Source organism: Eupeodes corollae, chromosome 1 (assembly GCF_945859685.1).
Source record: "Eupeodes corollae chromosome 1, idEupCoro1.1, whole genome shotgun sequence".
NCBI classification, from domain to species: Eukaryota; Metazoa; Arthropoda; class Insecta; order Diptera; family Syrphidae; genus Eupeodes; species Eupeodes corollae.
Genome location: NC_079147.1, coordinates 229875617 through 229894457, shown reverse-complemented (window position 1 = coordinate 229894457; position 18841 = coordinate 229875617). Strand labels below are relative to the sequence as shown.

The 18841-nt window shown below is 30.7% G+C and overlaps 1 protein-coding gene across 1 annotated transcript in view; it reads right to left on the bottom strand.

The window, feature by feature from the left end:
• Nucleotides 1-18841, bottom strand: part of LOC129941832 (uncharacterized) — a 65576-nt gene that overhangs the window by 4339 nt on the left and 42396 nt on the right. The window contains exon 3 of the mRNA XM_056050583.1: nt 2020-2328. Within this exon, the coding sequence (XP_055906558.1) occupies nt 2020-2251 (232 nt within the window). The 5' untranslated portion in view covers nt 2252-2328. The remainder of the gene's footprint in view (nt 1-2019; nt 2329-18841) is intronic.

Sequence of the window (18841 nt, the reverse complement as noted above, 5' to 3'; positions counted from 1 at the left end):
GAAGAGATCATGAAAGCATCATATCCCAAAACGTTGTGAATCATTAGAGCACATTGGTTGGCACATTGAATGAGCACTTTAAAAGGCAGGATCTTAAAGCCAACACCTATTACAAGACCCTGTGTTCCCAAAAAAAAATTGTTTTTGAGACAGAAGATAGACGGTTATCCACTTGTATGAACTCGAAGGACTTTTGGAATTTGGTGAAAAATTTGAATGGTAAAACTTTTAAAATCCATCCCAACTTGAGCCCCATGCTTTTGGCAGACCATTTAAAAATTTTCTAAACCCAGTTCATGAAGGAAACAGCTTTAATTTTGCACATCCATGATGGAATAGCGGCATGCTCCAATGAGATATCAAAAGAATTATTTAAGTATTGGACCGTTGAGTTAATAAGCAAGCTTACTGCAGTATACGATGAAGAATTGGGAACAGGTATGATTCCTCAAAAATTTAGTGAATCAAAATTTTTCCAATCCACAAAAAAAAGAAGCTGGCCTCTGCAAACACTGCTCAATTAATTGATTGATGAAAATTATTTGTTGAAAGATCCCGTTACTCAACAATCGATTATATCTTTGTTCTAAAAAGCATTGTGGATTCATTTATAAGAAGAAATATGGATTTATAGGCGTTTTTCGTACATTTTAAGTCTGCATTTGACACGGTGAATAGGCAAGCTTTTTTCTATAAGCTCCTTGGTATGGGAATGTCGTTAATATTGGAAGAGTTCTGCAAAGCCTGTATATGGATACTAAGGCAGCAGTTTGGAGTGTTACAGAAGGGACGGAATCAGGCGTCAGAAAAAGATTGCACGATGAGCCCAAGCCCATTATCTTCCTTTATCGAAGAGTTAGTCGATTTCTTGCCAGCTGGTATTGAACACACTGGAGAATGAATTAAATCACTGTTTTTGGCGGATGATATTGTGGTTTTCGCGTCATCTCTAAACTCACTACAGCTTATGACTAAACGGATTTTTGAGTACTGTAAAATATGGAACCTACTAGCAAACATGGAATAGTCCAAGATCATGATTTTCAAGGACGATGAAGGTAGAAACTTCCTAAATGAAAAATGGAACAACAATGGTGAGAATACAGATATAGCCAAAGACTTTAAATACCATGGACTGAACTTGACACAAAATTTAAATTTTAAAATACAACTGAAAAAAAAAATTGTCACCTCCAAAATTTTACGACTAAAATAATTTTGTGCAACGAAGAATAATGTTCTTGACATGTGGTAAAATTTTGAGAAAAATCAAATTGACAGTTTTTTTTACAAAAACTAAAAATCCAAAAAAAAGATTACTCAAAGTTGGTAAAAATTGATTTTCGACTCAAATAACTTTTCAAAAACTTGAAATTTAGACTTCAAACTTATTTTATTTAATGAGAAATACTGTTTTCAACATTCTGAAAAATGTTGAGAAAAATCGAATTGGCAGTTTTTTTTACAAAAAATTAAAAACTGAAAAAAATAGCAAAAGTTGGTAAAAAATGATTTTCGACTCAAATATCTTTTCAAATATTTGAGATAATAGCTTCTTACTAATTTTTACTTATGGGAAATATTGTTTTCAACATTAGGATAATTTTTGAGAAAAATCGAATTGACAGTTTTTCTACAAAATAAAACTCTAAAAAAACAATACTAAAACTTGGTAAAAATTTACTTTCGACTCAAATAGCTTTTCAAAAATTAAAAATATTGGCTTCAAACTTATTTTATTTACAGAAAATATTGTTTTCGATATTCATTAATTTTTATATAAAAATCTAACAGTCCGTTTTTTCATAAAAAATAAAATCTACAAAAAATAGTACGCAAATTTGGTAAAAATTATTACGAGTACAAATAGACAAACTTTTAAGCAAGACAAATCGACAGACGAGATGGGAAGTTATCAGTTTGGGTCGCATCCCAGCCTCTTTTTTTTTGGAGTGATGGAATAGGGTGATAATATTTTTTTTAATATATTTATTAATAAAAAAATATTGTTTTACATACCAGTTCTATTATCAACCAATATTTCAAATGGCTCATATCGGTCTGTTGTGGTAGAGGTCAGATCAGCTCCGTATTTATTTTCTTTTTGCAAAAGAAGACGACCATTTATCGGCACCGAAATGTACTCCTGTGACACCATCTGACCATCATGGATTTTGAAAAGTCCCAACATAACAAACGACCACACACAAAGTGTGAACAGTATTTTTAATATTATTTTCGAACTCGACATTTCGAAGCTGGTTTATTTATTTGTTTGTTTTTGATATTAATGTTTTAATGATCTCAACGCAGCATGAAATGTAGTGCCTGGAAGAACAAAAATGAATTTATTAGAGAAATCATAAAATCAAAAGTAAGTATGCAATAATAAAACACGTTCTAAGCAATTGTATATCTATTATAGCAATATTATGTAGGTTAATTCGATATCCAAGATTTCTGCAAACCTAATATCGGATGAATAATTATGTATGTAAAAGATAGACGTCCAAGTCTATGCGTGAGCTGATTCCACCCATAATATTATGTGCCCCAATTTAAAAAAAGACTATACGTGCAAAGAAGGTTAAAAAACATTTAAATCTATTAAATGGGCCATCAACATCAATTCCACTCCCTTTCAATAAAATAAACTATCATTTTTTAGAATACTAGGAATGAAGAATTAATTTATGCGGCCATTGATTTTTGTTTTGAATTCTTCTTTCATTTTCAAGCGTATCTTGTTTTCTTGAATTTATATCGTAAACTGTGATTTATGGCTTTTGACTGAATTCCATTTAAATGTAGAACAAATATTTTAAACTATTCATCTCTTCAGCTGATCTACAATAGAATGTTTAAATAAAATTGAATGTTCGTTTGTTCATCCTTTATGAGTTTCTAAGCCATTAATCAGATTATAATGGAATCTAAATTATGCTGGGAAATAGGATTAGAAGAACAATTATAATCCAATTTTTCAAGGCTATTTTCAATACATGTATCTTAGAAGAATAAAAGAGGGTAGAATTACAAAATATTTTGACAATATACATGTCCCTTTAATTGAAAAAAAAAAAACAAAGACATCAAGAAATACCATTTAAACGATCATCATTTTCAGTTTATCACATTCAAACATTCGATCTGTATAGCAAAATTTAAGACTACGGTAAGGTGCCTTTAAAAATTGTACATAGATTCAAGTTGCTTTCAAGGTAACCCTCTTATTGTTGTATGAAGAACCCACAATAATTGAAGGTTTCCGAATGCGAATGTCATACCAACCAACTTTTACTCCATTATGATAAAACTTTGTAGCTTTTACGCATAAAGATGAAACTATACCCAAGAACCTTGAATTTGTTGGCAGGTACTTGTTTGGTAAAAGCTTGACAGCATATACCTACTCGTACTTGTACTAAACCTAGTCATTTGTGAAGTAGACAGTGGGATATTGAATTACATTATTCCCCACTTGGATTATGCGAATGAAGTAGACAGATACTTTGAGGAAATATAAAACCGAAGAAAAAAAGTTATTTACAAATCAATGAATGCAAAAATTCTTGTTTGATTCAGGTCTCTGTTACTTTATACACAATATGTCCTTAAGATTCTTGTTTTTGGAACATATGTATGTATAAAAGCTACAAATTCATAAAAGAAAAAAGAAGTATTTTCTGATCTATCTTTATGGTTAAAAAAAAATGTACCTACACCAGTTAAAAGTTGATGAATCAAAAAAATATCATTATTAACGCTGCTTTGCGATGGAGGCTGAATTTGAAGAAGCTTTGGAAGGAAGAAGGTTGTTATTGTGAGACCATGGTTTGAAATTGTGTTGAGCAGTTTCTATCTTTAAAAGGTATGGACAAACCTTTGGATGAGTGCTCCAGATGAGGACGGACTAAAGTCCTATATAGAGCAAGAGTGCCATAAGAATCATGAAATTCCTTAGACTAATGTTTAACAAATCCTAACATAGAGCTTGTTTAACTAAGGATCGATTAAATAAGCTCCTTGAAATCAAGATTCAAATTAAAAAGAACTCCAAGATCTTAAATTACAATTTTTTAAAATAAATCGAGCTAGGAGTCCGTTTTTTTTAAAAAAAAAGTCATTATTGACATTGTTTTTTGTTTAGGTTTAGCCAATTCTTTTTGCATCTAGTAACAGAACTGTTTATATCTTCTTTCAGTTGTTATCGATCGTTTAGAGCTCTTATTTGAATATTTTCATATCATTCGCATTCATTTGAGTGTGACTGTACCGTACACAAAGCCGTACTTCAATGATAGCTAAGATAAAGAGTAGAGGTCCTAAATGACTACCCTGGGGAACTCCTTATTTGGCAATTAAGGGTTTAAAAAATAACTTCTGAATCTAACTTGATTATATTTAGAAGATAAGACGAAATTCATGTGTAAAGATATCATGAGAAAGTTGGTCATAGGTTTTAGAATAATCAGTCTAAATGCAGTCTTGGAATTGACCGAGTTCTAGGGTATTTGAGTACTTAGGTACAAATTCAAGTGGATTATTAATTGTCGAACGTTTTCCGTAAGACATTGTTGTTGATAAAATATAACGGTCATCCATTTTGCGGTTTTAAAAGAATAGGGCTGGAATTCGACATCTGTCAAACTAATTTGTTAAACCAATTTTTTTTCAGTTGAGAGTCTGACATTTACAAAAATGGATCGCTTAACTATCGCACAACGCATAGAAATTGTTGAAACCTACTACAAAAATGGTGATTCTGAAACAGCCCCATATCATGTTTTAAGAGAAGATTATGGTTTATATAATCGTCCAACTACGCAAGCAATTTCCAACGTTTTGAAGAAATTTGAAAAGACTGTGTGAAAGTGTTGGCGAAGATCGGAATGTACCGATTCCTCGCCGTTCTGAGGAATTAGGATTGTCTTACTGCACATTATGCCGTATTTTGCATTTGGATCTGCATCTACATCCATATAAAGTCCAGCTCACACAACAACTGAAGCCAGCTTACTATTCACAATGTCGTAGATGCGTCTTGCTTGCTTGGTGCTTGAACAACAGGCGGTGGACGGCGATATTTCGAACAACGACGAAGCACAATTCTCACGCGGTGGGTGTGTTGATAAACACAATTGTCGTATTTGGGGTTCTGAGAATGCTGAAATAATTGAATAGAGGCCATTACATCCACAAAAAATTAGTGTTTGGTGCGCTCTTTGGTTCGAAAGAGTCATTTGACCTTACTCGTTAGAAAACTACGATGGAACTACTGTCACCATGAATTTGGAGGGTTATGGTTGTATAATAAGTGAGTTCTTCTTACTTGCTATTGAAGAATACGACTTGGGGAATACGTGGTTTCAACCAGACGCTGACATTTCCTGGCCGCATAATTTCCCGTCGTGGCAAAATCAACGGTAGTAAAGGGATATTTCAAAATTCGAAGTCGTTTTAAAGTACGACTTCAGACTGTTAAAAAAGATAAAACAAAAAAAGGAATCGGTAAAAAAGGACCAGGTAAACTTACTGATAAAGTTGTTCAGAAAATTTTAAATGAAGGTTTTGAAGGTAATTTGAAAGTAATGTCGGTTATGGGATGCCCTATAGGCCGCGAAGCCTATACTTATGTTGAGAAACGTGCTGAAGAGCGATTCTCACGTTCCGAGCGGCGCGTTAGTGATGCCGTTAAACAAGTCAGAATTGATTCAAGAGCTGAACAATCTGCTTTGAAAGTGTTTCAAGAAGAAGAGGAAGGAATACTCTATGGAACAGGCATCGCCGATTGAAAGGTAAGTTGATATATCTTAGTTAAGGGGATTTGAAATTTTAAACGAGTTTAATTCAAAACCATGTTTTTCAAACCTTCCTACATCGTATCTCAAAAACGGCTTGAGCGAAAGACTTAAAATTTGATGCGTTGGATTCAGCACATGTAAACGCATTGAATGATCTATCGACAAGCAAAAATTCCAATAATTTCTCTTTTTTAGCAAAAAACAAAAAAAAAACGTAAAACTCGCGACGTTTTTTCTTTAAATGTCTCCCCAAAGTCCACTTGTTGGTATATTCATTTGATGATAGTTCATTCTATGTATTTAGGCTCACAAATTAAGACGCCGTTTACTTTTTTTGTTTTAGATAAGCCAATCAGCCGGAATCGTGAAGGAAGTGCAAACCAATTTTTACTTGCGACATATAGGAACTATATGGCAAGTTTTGCATTCGTGCAAAATTTCGAACTCGAGATTTTAATCAAACATGATATTACGATGGTAGAGAAGTCGAAAAAAGTGGGTCCCGCGATTCCGTCCGGTCGGTTTTGTCTGTCTGTCCACGCTCCTACAGCCTAAACCATTGCTTCGATTGAGTCCAAACTTGGAAGTTAAGGTTTTGAGCAGATTCGCGTTAGGCGTTTTTTTCATTTTTTTTTTAAGATCGAAACTAACAGTGGCCACCATACAATTTTTTTGGTCAAAAAACGAAAATTTGAATTTTCTCAAAAACAAACCGATAGATTTTATTTAAATTTTCTTTAAAATTTTATTTTTTAATTTGACTGCTTTTAATAAGAAAAACAAATTTTTGTATTGCTCAGGAAAGGTACCGCTCATAGAACCGTTATTTTGTTTTTTAGTTTTCTCAGCAACTTATAAACCGATTTCAATAATTTTTTTTCTGAATGAGCTCTTATACTGCTTTAACAATATTTGATTATCAAAAGTGCAATTTTTTGTTATTTGGATTTTTAAAAAAATATTGAATTTCATTTTTTTAAAACTCGATATCTCAAAAACGGATCAACATTTTTTTACGAAATTCAAACGTATAGCGTATATTAACAATCTCTAAACAACTGCGTACCAAAAATATTTTTAGAACAAAATTGAAAAATTTTATATATAAAAAATTAATTTAAAAAAAAACCGCTCTAACGATTTTCAAAATAAAAATTTGAAAAATCAACGGTTTTTTTATTTATAAAATGGCATTTAAATTTTTGAAGACAAACTTCTTTTTCAGGTAAAATTTTGAATCTTAAAATGTTATTTTTTAAATTATTTTTAGTGTGCATGAACCCGAAAGAGCGCATTATTTTAACAAAATTGTAATTACATTCCTATCTTTCATCCAAATTAATGCATTTGGTACACATTTATATGATATATTTAATCAACAATCTATTTTAAAGAGTCTATCAAGAAGTATTATCTTGGTAACTTTGTATATATATGATTTTAAAATATTATTCCTTACGAATAAGGTTGTTTCCCACATGATTTACTGGCCTTCGCCTATATAAATAAAATGCACGACTGGGTCGCACGAACTTGCTCCTGTATGCAAAGAGTCTGTTTAAAAAAGTTCTTATATGAGATTTAAAAATATTCCTATAAAATAAGTTTGGCTTCAAAGATATAAATGCCATTTGAATTGTCAAAAAACCGCACGATCTTTGTATGTGAAAACCATAGTACTCTCATGAGCATAAACTTTTAGGGCGACCAGATGCCGAGTCGTTGGCGTGGCGTTAGTATCGAAAGTGGAGAAATTCAGCGGGAGCGAGAGAAAAATATTATTCCCATTCCCATAAGCAGCCAGCAGAATAAGGGAGATAATTAATTTTCGACCCAAAAAGTCAACACAATTTCCTTCATTTTATTTGAGTCTATCCTCGTATATGTTTTCACATAAAGAGCTTTCATATCAAGGTTGATGAATTTGTTTTTGTTTTTTTTATATCAATGCACTTTATATAACAAACAAAATGGCTTATTATTGTATATAATAAGGGGATGAAACAAACTTCTGTATGCATAAGTCAGCAGGATCTTTTACCGATATTTGTTTTTATTTACATTCATAAGTCTTGTTTTACTTGTGTACGATCTTTGTATATGAAAAATGGTTTCTATTACCTATAAAGCTACAATGCGATTCATATAGATTCAACTTGTTCCTTAAAAGCTTTTTTCCTTTAGATAGCTTTATTGTAATTTCATATTAGAAGAACCAGGATGGAAAATAAATAAGATAAGAAAGAGGCAGACCATGAATGTTTAAATTGTAAGGCGATCGCCTATTGGTTGTTTAGTTAGGTAGCAGGTAGATGTCTAAAACGACCATAGAATAGTTCACTTGGCGTGCTTAGCTTTATGCAGATAGATAGATAAGGACATGTTTATGATGATAATGAAGGAATGTTATTGGTGGCTAGAAGGTACATACTACATTCCTTCTTTACTACAAGTTTTCAGCGCAAACATGGAGTTATTACGTTCAGTCTATTTTTTTCACTAAAGTTTTAAAAAACAAGCATACGAACAAGTCCAAGAAATTGCTGTTCATGTGTCGTTTACAGTCAGGCTCTTGTGCGTTTTGGATTTTAGTTAAGAAGTGACACGTAAGCAGTAGTTGTAGAAGTTGTACGTAATACAACTTCGCGTGTATACGTTGAAAAAGTGATTCTAATAGAAAATACATATACTCTCTCTGGCCAGTTTCTTTAACTTGTAGGTACTAAGTATTTATTCTTTTATATAGGCGAAGGCCAGTAAATCATGTGTGAAACAACCTTATTCGTAAAGAATAATATTTTAAAATCATTATACCTATACAAAGTTCACAAGATAATACTTCTTGATAGACTCTTTAAAATAGATTGTTGATTAAATATATCATATAAATGTGTACCAAATGCACTAATTTGGATGAAAGCTAGGAATGTAATTACAATTTTGTCAAAATAATGCGCTCTTTCGGGCTCATGCACACTTAAAATAATTAAAAAATAATATTTTAAGATTCAAAATTTTACCTGAAAAATAAGTTTGTCTTCAAAAATTTAAATGCCATTTTATAAATAAAAAAACCGTTGATTTTTTAAATTTTTATTTTGAAAATCGTTAGAGCGGTTTTTTATAAAATTAATTTTTTATGTATAAAATTTTCCAATTTTGTTCTAAAAATATTTTTGGAATGCAGTTATTTAGTGATTGTAAATATACGTCTTACATTTGAATTTCGTAAAAAAATTGTTGACCCGTTTTTGAGATATAGAGTTTTGAAAAATAAAAATTCAATATTTTTTAAAAAATCCAAACAATTAAAAATTGAATTTCTGTTAATCAAATATTGTTAGGGAAATATAGGAGCTTATTCAGAAAAAAAAATTATTAAAATCAGTTCATAAGTTGCTAAGAAAATTAAAAAACAAAATAACGGTTCTATGAGCGGTACCTTTCCTGAGCAATACAAAAATATGGTTTTCTTAGAACAATAAGCCAAGTTAAAAAATAAAATTTTAGAGAAAATTTTAAAAAAATCTATCGGTTTGTTTTTGAGAAAATTCGAATTTTCGGTTTTTGACCAAAAAAATTGTATGGGGGCCACTGTTAGTTTTGATCTTAAAAAAAAAATGAAAAAAACGCCTAACGCGAATCTGCTCAAAACCTTAACTTCCAAGTTTGAACTCAATCGACCCAATGGTTTAGGCTGTAGGAGCGTGGACAGACAGACAAAACCGACCGGACGGAATCGCGGGACCCACTTTTTTCGACTTGTCTACCATCGTAATATCATGTTTGATTAAAATCTCGAGTTCGAAATTTTGCACGAATGCAAAACTTGCCATATAGTTCCTATATGTCGCAAGTAAAAAAGAGGCTGGGATGCGACCCACACTGATAACTTCCCATCCCGTCTGTCGATTTGTCTTGCTTAAAAGTTTGTCTATATGTACTAGTATCAATTTTACCAAATTTGCGTACTATTTTTATAGATTTTATTTTTTATGAAAAACGGACTGTTTTTATATAAAAATCACTGAATATCGAAAACAATATTTTCTGTAAAATAAAATAAGTTTGAAGCCAATATTTTTAATTTTTGAAAAGCTATTTGAGTCGAAAGTAAATTTTTACCAAGTTTTAGTATTGTTTTTTTTTAGAGTTTTATTTTTTGTAAAAAAACCGTCATTTCGATTTTCTTCAAAATTCTATCGAATGTTGAAAACAATATTTCTTATAAGATAAAATTAGTTTGAAGCCAATATTTTATAGTTTTGAAAAGATATTTGAGTCGAAAATCATTTTTACCAACTTTTGTAAATTTTGTTTAGGTATTTAATTTTTTGTACAAAAACTATCAATTCGATTTTTTTCAAAATTTTAATAAATGTTAACAACAATATTTTTTGAAAAATAAAAGTAGTTAAAATCCAATATCTACAATTTTTGAGAAGATATTTGAGTCGAAAATCAATTTTTACGAACTTTTATTTATTTTTGTTTTAAGGTTTTTATTTTTTGTAAAAAAACTGTCAATTTGATTTTTCTCAACATCTTTCAGAATGCTTAAAACAATATTTCTTATAAGATAAAATAAGTTTGAAGTCTAACTTTCAAGTTTTACCAACTTTTGTTAATTTTGTTTCGGTTTTTAATTTTTTATAAAAAAACTGTCAATTCGATTTTGTTCAAAATTTCACTGAATGTTGACAACAATAGTTTTTGAAAGATAAAAGTAAATTTAAGCCAATATCTCAAAGTTTTGAAAAGATATTTGAGTCGAAAATCAATTTTTACCAACTTTTATTAATTTTTTTTTAGGTTTTTATTTTTTGTAAAAAAAACTGTCAATTCGATTTTCTTCAAAATTTTACTGAATGTTGAAAACAATATTTCTTATAAGATAAAATAAGTTTGAAGCCCAAATTTTAAGTTTTTGAAAAGATATTTGAATCGATATTTAATTTTTACCAACTTTGAGTAATGTTTTTTTAGATTTTTATTTTTTATAAAAAAAACTGTCAATTCGATTTTTCTCAAAATTTTATCAGATGTCAAAAACATTATTCTTCGTTGCTCAAAATTGTTTTGGAGATGAAATCATATGTAAGTCGTTAAATTTAGGAGGTGACAAATTTTTTTTTCAGCTTTTTTGATTTATAAAAAAAACCGTTATGTTGATTTTTATTAAAAAAATATACTACTTTGAGATCACATTACAGTTTATTATATAAAATTTAATTCAAGTCTCTAGCGTTTTTGGTTCGTAAGATATTTAGGGTTAACCAAAATTTTCACCTTTTTTTTAAACTGCTATGGTAAAAAAAACACCCACGCAATTTTCTTGAGAGCCCTTTCTGCATCTTTCTGCCTCATTATCTGTATAACAAAATTTATTTGAAGTCGATATCTCTTCTGGTTCTTGAGCTATGGACAACGAAAAAAACGTCGCGAACGTACGGACGTACGGACGTACAGACGTACGGACGTACGGACGTACGGACGTACGGACGTACGAACGTACGTACACACGCACGCACAGACATCTTTCTAAAAATCTTTTATTTCGACTCTAGGGACCTTGAAACGTCGAGAAATGTGAAAATTTTCAATTTGACAAATCGGACCCATTACAATAACTTCCTAAGGGAAGTTAAAAATAAATACTTAGTACCTACAAGTTAAAGAAACTGGCCAGAGAGAGAATATGTATTTTCTATTAGAATCACTTTTTCAACGCATACACATTGTACCTATTTATAAAGGTATTACGTACAACTTCTACAACTACTGCTTACGCGTCACTTCTTAACTAAAATCCAAAACGCACAAGAGCCTGACTGTAAACAACACATGAACAGCAATTTCCTGTACTTGTTCGTATGCTTGTTTTTTAAAACTTTAGTGAAAAAAATAGACTGAACGTAATAACTCCATGTTTGCGCTGAAAACTTATAGTAAAGAAGGAATGTAGTATGAACCTTCTAGCCACCAATAACATTCCTTCATTATCATCATAAACATGTCCTTATCTATCTATCTGCATAAAGCTAAGCACGCCAAGTGAACTATTCTATGGTCGTTTTAGGCATCTACCTGCTACCTAACTACACAACCAATAGGCGATCGCCTTACAATTTAAACATTCATGGTCTGCCTCTTTCTTATCTTATTTATTTTCCATCCTGGTTCTTCTAATATGAAATTACAATAAAGCTATCTAAAGGAAAAAAGCTTTTAAGGAACAAGTTGAATCTATATCGAACGCATCGTAGCTTTATACATAATAGAAACCATTTTTCATATACAAAGATCGTACGGAAGTAAAAGCAGACTTATGAATGTATGTAAATAAAAACAAATATCGGTAAAAGATTCTAAACAGCTGACGTAAGAATGCAAAAGTTTGTTTCATCCCCTTATTAGATGCAATATTAAGCCATTTTGTTTTTTATATAAAGTGCATTGATATAAATAAAACAAAAACAAATTCATCAACCTTCATATGGAAGCTCTTTATGTGAAAATATATACAAGGTTAGACTCAAGTAGAATGAAGGAAATTGTGTAGACTTTTTGGGTCGAAAATTAATTATCTCCCTTATTCTGCTGGCTTATAGGAATGGCTTATAGGAATGGAAATAATATTTTTCTCTCGCTCCCGCTGAATTTCTCCACTTTCGATACTAACGCCACGCCAACGACTCGGCATCTGGTCCTAAAAGTTTCTGCTCATGAGAGTACTATGGTTTTCATATACAAAGATCTTGTGGTTTTTTTTGACAAATTAAAAGGCATTTATATCTTTGAAGACAAACTTATTTTATAGCTATGAACGACCTGTGAAAAAAATTCCAATGTTTGTTTTCAATGATGAAAACCAATGATAGCTGTAACGGCGCTTGAAAGAGAACAAATGTTCGAAGAATTGGAGATTCTACTATTGTTTTAGATTTTTCAAGGCAGTTGAAGTGAATAAAGAGAAAATATCATCTATTTCTACAGGAGTGTCCATATTTATAAGATATATTATATGCCTTGTTTTGAAGCATTTGAAGCTCTTTCGTATACCATACATGAATAAATCTGGAATATTTAGATATTTTAAGACATAAAAGTATGAAACTGCATCATCAATGTCATTTAAAATTGGTACATTCCCAATAACACAAGTAGAACTTGTTCAGAAAGCTGCTAAAAATTAGTTTTCCGAAAATCAGCTAAATATGAACAGTCCTACGAATTACTATTTTGTAGATGAAGCTGCCCGTCTAAGTCAAGAAAAACGTCAAGTGCGGGATCCTGTTTATTTATATTCGATTCTATGTGATTAGAAACGTGGATTCAACAACTGCTTCACTAATAGCGTCAGATGAAAAAAATAAATCAAGCTGTCGATTTGGAAAATGTTTATTTTAGCTTAATTATTTTGGTCATTTAGAATTCCATTCTCTTTGCAATGAAATAAAAATGTATTGATTTCTTTAAAAATATATGTACTCGTTTTTTTGTATCAAAATGAAACCCTTTTTAAGTATTTTTGTTAATAACACTATTTTTAGCAATTGCATTGCAACATCTTATAAAAAAGTCTGTTAAACGCAGTCATACATTTTTGAAAAATTTCAACAACTTAATAAACTAAAAACTTAATGCAGCTGTGAAAATGAAATGATGTAATACAACTGGCAAGATTTTAAACTGTAGATTATGTTAGCAGCGCTAAAATATGAATTATAGCCCTGATTACTTACTGTGATTTTTTTAAGATTCAATTCATTATAGAATAACATGCAAACCTACTGTTTAACTATTATTTCATGAATTTTGTTTTATAACTCATCATAAAAGTTCGATTTCACAGGCACCAGGAACGTCTAAACGTGATGATTTGTTTGCTTCTTATTGTATGTGGCTATATGAACAAATGCATGAAGACCTTAATTATAGCTACAAATAGTTGCACTTGCAAATGACATCAGTCACAACACATCTTCAAGTTAGCAGTGCAAATACAAAGCTATAACTACACATAATTCTCGAGGTTAAAAGTATTGATTTTTAATAAAAATAGCATTACATATTAAGGTTAAGTACTTAATTTAAGGTAAGATACTTAAATTTAATTGATGTAATTAAATTAACAAATGTTTGATAATTTCGTATTGACAAGTTTTTAATAATGATGATTTGCCAATGCTTGAATTATTTTGTCCTTTATTGAAAAATGTTTATTGACATTTTTTTAACTAAATAATGACACAAATTATAATTTATTTTAAATTTTTCGTGAAAGGTAAATACATGAATTACATAATTCTATGTTCAATAATAGAGTTATGTATTTCTTCAGTGTTTTTATTCTCTGGCCGATTTATTTTAATTTCTTAGACACTTTTGTTTAACTTGACAGTTCATTAATAGTTTAATTATATCTTCGCATTGTTGATTTAAGTTAAGGTTAAGAAAAGCAATTCTTATACATTTTTAAAATGAGACGATTCCAAAGTTTATCATATCTTTGCAGGGTGTGTCAAAAGTTCGTTCCTAATTTGAAAATATCAAATATCTTCTGTTTTTAGCGTACTTACGGAAGAAGAGAGGATCAAACTAATTTAATTTTATTTTGAAAACAATCACTCGATTTCAATGAGGGAAATCAACCCTTTGTGCTTATGAATAAGGAATTGGTGCCACGACTTCGTCAACAAAACGCTGTAGTTGATCTTTCTCAGGCTGGAAAACCTCGAAAAGTATTCTCGTAGCTGATGTGGAAAGTCCAAAAACACTTACTCGAAGGCTAGTCTAGTCAGTGTGCCCCGCAGTTTATTGCGAAGAGTTCTAAGAACCGTATAGTGTACCCAATTAGCGCACAAATATCCCCCAAGTGAATAGAAGCTGAGCATAGATGCCATACAAAGTGTCATAGAAAAACCCTCGAAACCGTCTCCGTGAGTTTCATACTCATTTGAAAGACATAAAATAACATTACAAGGCTACAAGTTTTGTTCTTTTTGATTCTCAAAATAAACTATTAATAACTAATTAAATATAATTAATCGTTTTTTCGCTTTTAATTGGGAAGTCACTTTTGAACCCCCCTGTACGATCTATAATCAATGTTGACTTTTAAATGACGTTATTAAAGTCTCTCTCAAATTAATCACCATTAAAAGTTAAGGTCATTTTAACTATATTTTGACATCTGCTTGACATCAATGGCGAAACATTTTAAACGGTTTAGTTAAAAGTTAAAGTCATTGTTATCAATTTATTAAGCTTAAAAGATCATTTAGCTTATTTGTATAATTCATATGTCATTATCCTAAACAAAATAGTTTGCCAATTCAACTTGTAAGCGTTGATTTGTTTTTATAATTCTTGAGCTAAAATTGTTTTGTTTTGAACTTAGAATATTATTTCGAAAGATTTGAAGAATCGAATTTGTGCAGAACAGTGCGATGTCCCTAACAAATCTATTCGCAATTTGTGTCTAGGTATAGGTAATAGTTCGGTTCTTGGATGTACCTTAAAGGACTGTTTACATCAGAATGACCGGCGAATAAGAAACAAACAAATGGAAATTAAAACATTTAACAACTCTAAATCCTTCACAAAAACTAGACAAAATCTTAGAAAAGTTAATTAATAGACTTTTCACTATAAGTTCAAAACCCGGTTTTGGCGAAATTATCGGTTTTCGCGAAAACCTACATCGAAATCTCAAGTTTCCCCATACATTTTTGGTAATCTACAAGTTTTGTATAAAACCTCTCGAAAACTAGTTGTAATTCAAATTTGAACTAAACAAACAAAACTTCAAGTTAATGTAAACAAAACAGCTAATGGCTGCTGTCAAAACAAATATTTCATTTTGAAATAAATTTGGTCGTGGTAAGTAATATTATTTATACAATTTCCTTACAAAGTAAGAATTATTTCTTTTTTTTTTATTTACAGAATATGGAAGAGAAAAAAAAAACATAAAAAAGAAACTTTGGGGGAGCTGAGTTTCAACAGAAAAAATTGCGGGAAAATTTGCCACCGTCGACAATAAAAGCCGGTGTTAAACAAATTTAAATGTAAAATCAAAACGTGTAAATGTTCTGTGTGAACGACTTTCGGGGTTTCGAAAACATTCTGCCGAAAACCCAGTTTTGGGTTTGGTTTGAAACTTGATTGTTATGAACTGTCAAACTCTGTTCGCGTTCCACACATACAATCCACACTCCAACGAATGAATTATTCTCTACCAAATAATCTCAAAATTTTTCTTGTTTTTGTTTACTTGTGGATTGGTCATGGCTGAAACAAACATGGATAAAAAGGTAAATTATATTCAATAAAAACTTTTGTATATACATGCTTAAGAATCATGAACACTGAAATAATGTAAATAATTCTTAGAATTTGATGAAAGATTAATTTTTGGAAGGGCTGCTTCTTTTACTGTCGATACTCCCATTCGAAACCTGAAGGCTAAATCGACAAAACTTGCAAGGAATCTACAGAAGATAAGGTAAGGAGGAATATTTATTATATCTTACCGTAGCGTTATAACAAACTTTTCTTTGACACAATTTACATCTTTTCTAAAGCTTGAAGCTTTGATTTCAAATTTTTCCTTTGACTTCCTAAAATATTTAAAAAACTTGTTCAGATATTTTTCCAATTTTGTTATTAAAAAGACATATTCTTCTTTGGAATTGGTCTTCGTTAAGTCGGTGCACACTGCACATAGTGTTTTTTTAATTTTCTTCATAATTAAGCACAGCAACATTCTCTTTTTAACTTCCCATAGAAAGTTATTGTAAAGGGTTTGATTTGTCAAACTGAACATTTTGACATTTCTCGACGTTTCAGGGTACATAGAGTCGAAATAAAACATTTGCGTGCGTTTCTACGTACGTTCGTTCATCCGTTCGTCCCCAACAAAAAAACTTTTAAGCAAAACAAATCGACAGACGGGATGGGAAGTTATCAATGTGGGTCGCATCTCAGCCTCTTTTTTTTACAAATAATTTGTTGATCTCATACTGTTTTGAATACACTTTTTAAATTCATTTCGAAACCAATCAAGTGAGTTGTCAAAGAAAAACTTCATTCGCTACGTATAAATCCATGTGAACAAAATGTCAAAATGGACGAATATTCGTTCATTCGTCGGTCGTTGGTCGCTCAATGCTACGAACTATAAACTGCGTACTGTGAATGTTAGCATATTTTGACGTTTATTTTACATGAGCTTTATTTTTATACGCAGACAGCGACGAATTGTCAATTTATTATTACTCTTTTCTCCATATTTTCCTCAGCCATGATCTTTGATCACAAAAATAACAAAACAAGAGTGGTATAATTTTGAGGTTAAGTTGCGCACGAACAATTTATTCGTTGCAGTGTGTATGGTATATGGAACGCGTTTGACAATTCGTAGCAACCACACTGCAAATTTTTCTTGTTTTAAAGAACAATATGCAAATTTTATTATCCTAACATTAGTTTCAATTGGTTTCTTATAATTTAAATGTATTTTTGTTTGAAATTGGCTTTCTGAAATGTGTAAAATCAAGTTTGTTCGTCCATTCGTTGTTCGTTCTCATGTGCAAGGCGCTTTAGTTTTATCAGAGAGAAAAAAACTAAACGAGAGAACCAACTTCGACGGTTGCTCTCTTTTTGCCTACAAGCTGCGATTTGCACATAAACTTGCATAAGTATTAACTCCATATAAAAAAAATGTGGGGAACGAATACTTATGCAAGAAGATGTGCATACTCCCCACATTAAAAAAAAATGGCGTCCACCTTCGAAAAATGGCGGATGCCATGTTGTTCAGAGGTGTTCAAAGAAAATTCAAAATTGTGGATGAACAATTTTTTGGTATTCTCATTGTGTTACTTTGCGAGTAATATCATTCGAATATGAAGTGAAATTAATTACTCTTGTTAGGTGCCAGAACAATGAAGATTTAGCAACAATTGTAAATTACGCATTTAGAGAAATATTAGTTAGTTATTTGAAGCCAGTTTTAATTATTAAATAAGTAAAATAAATTAGGTGTTGCAACGGTGCAATGAGAATTAGGACCTAGAAACAAAAAACTCTGAAAGCACTACAACTATTATTTGTTTTATTATTAGCTGCGTTTATGCGTTTAATTTTCGCTCAGACCGTTGAAAAATGCAAAAAAAACTCTGATTTAGTTCAATTTTCAGAGTTCATCGACTTAATTTTGGCTGCGAGTTGCTGGAACATTGACAACGAGAGTTAAAGAATGTAAACATGGATCATTAAAATAAAACAACGCAGAAACATTGAAAACATTTTTATATACTCATCTCTTTTTTACATTCCTATTGTATTTGTGTGTACTCGTTGTTTATTTTCTTTATGTTACCGACATTTCCAAAATACTATACTATACTATACTATAAAATACTAAACTTTTTAGGCTATTCATAAATAAATGCAAATCTAAGTTAAGGGCTAAACCTGAATAACTATAAACATAGAAAATGCTGTGTTCAAGTAATTATTATCGCAGCCAAATTTCATAATAAATTTTGTTGGTGTATAAAACAGCTGAAAGACTAATTCATGACAAATAAATGTTACGTTAACACTAAGTTCCACAAAATATCGATTGATACCGCAATTACAGAAGATATGGATATTTTATATTAATATTCCCGGTAAACTGTAGACCTTATTATTTCCACCTATTATAATTAATTCGAAGTTAAATAATTCAATGCAGTATATTGTAGATAAAACAGCAGTTAAGTTATGTTAAGGTATTACTATTGAAATAAACATAACATACATTTATAAAAAACATGTACTTGTTCATAACAAATAAAGTCTAGTCTAAAAAACCTTAAACTTGTTATACACTCTTTCTGAACACATCTTTTCTGGTTTTGGTTGTTAATGCCATCTATCTGTAACTCAAAGAAAGAGAAAAGAAAAACAAATTCACCACAATCTTCCATTTTAACGTTTACCGTAATTCATTGACAAACGAAAATTGTTTGCTAGAATTAATT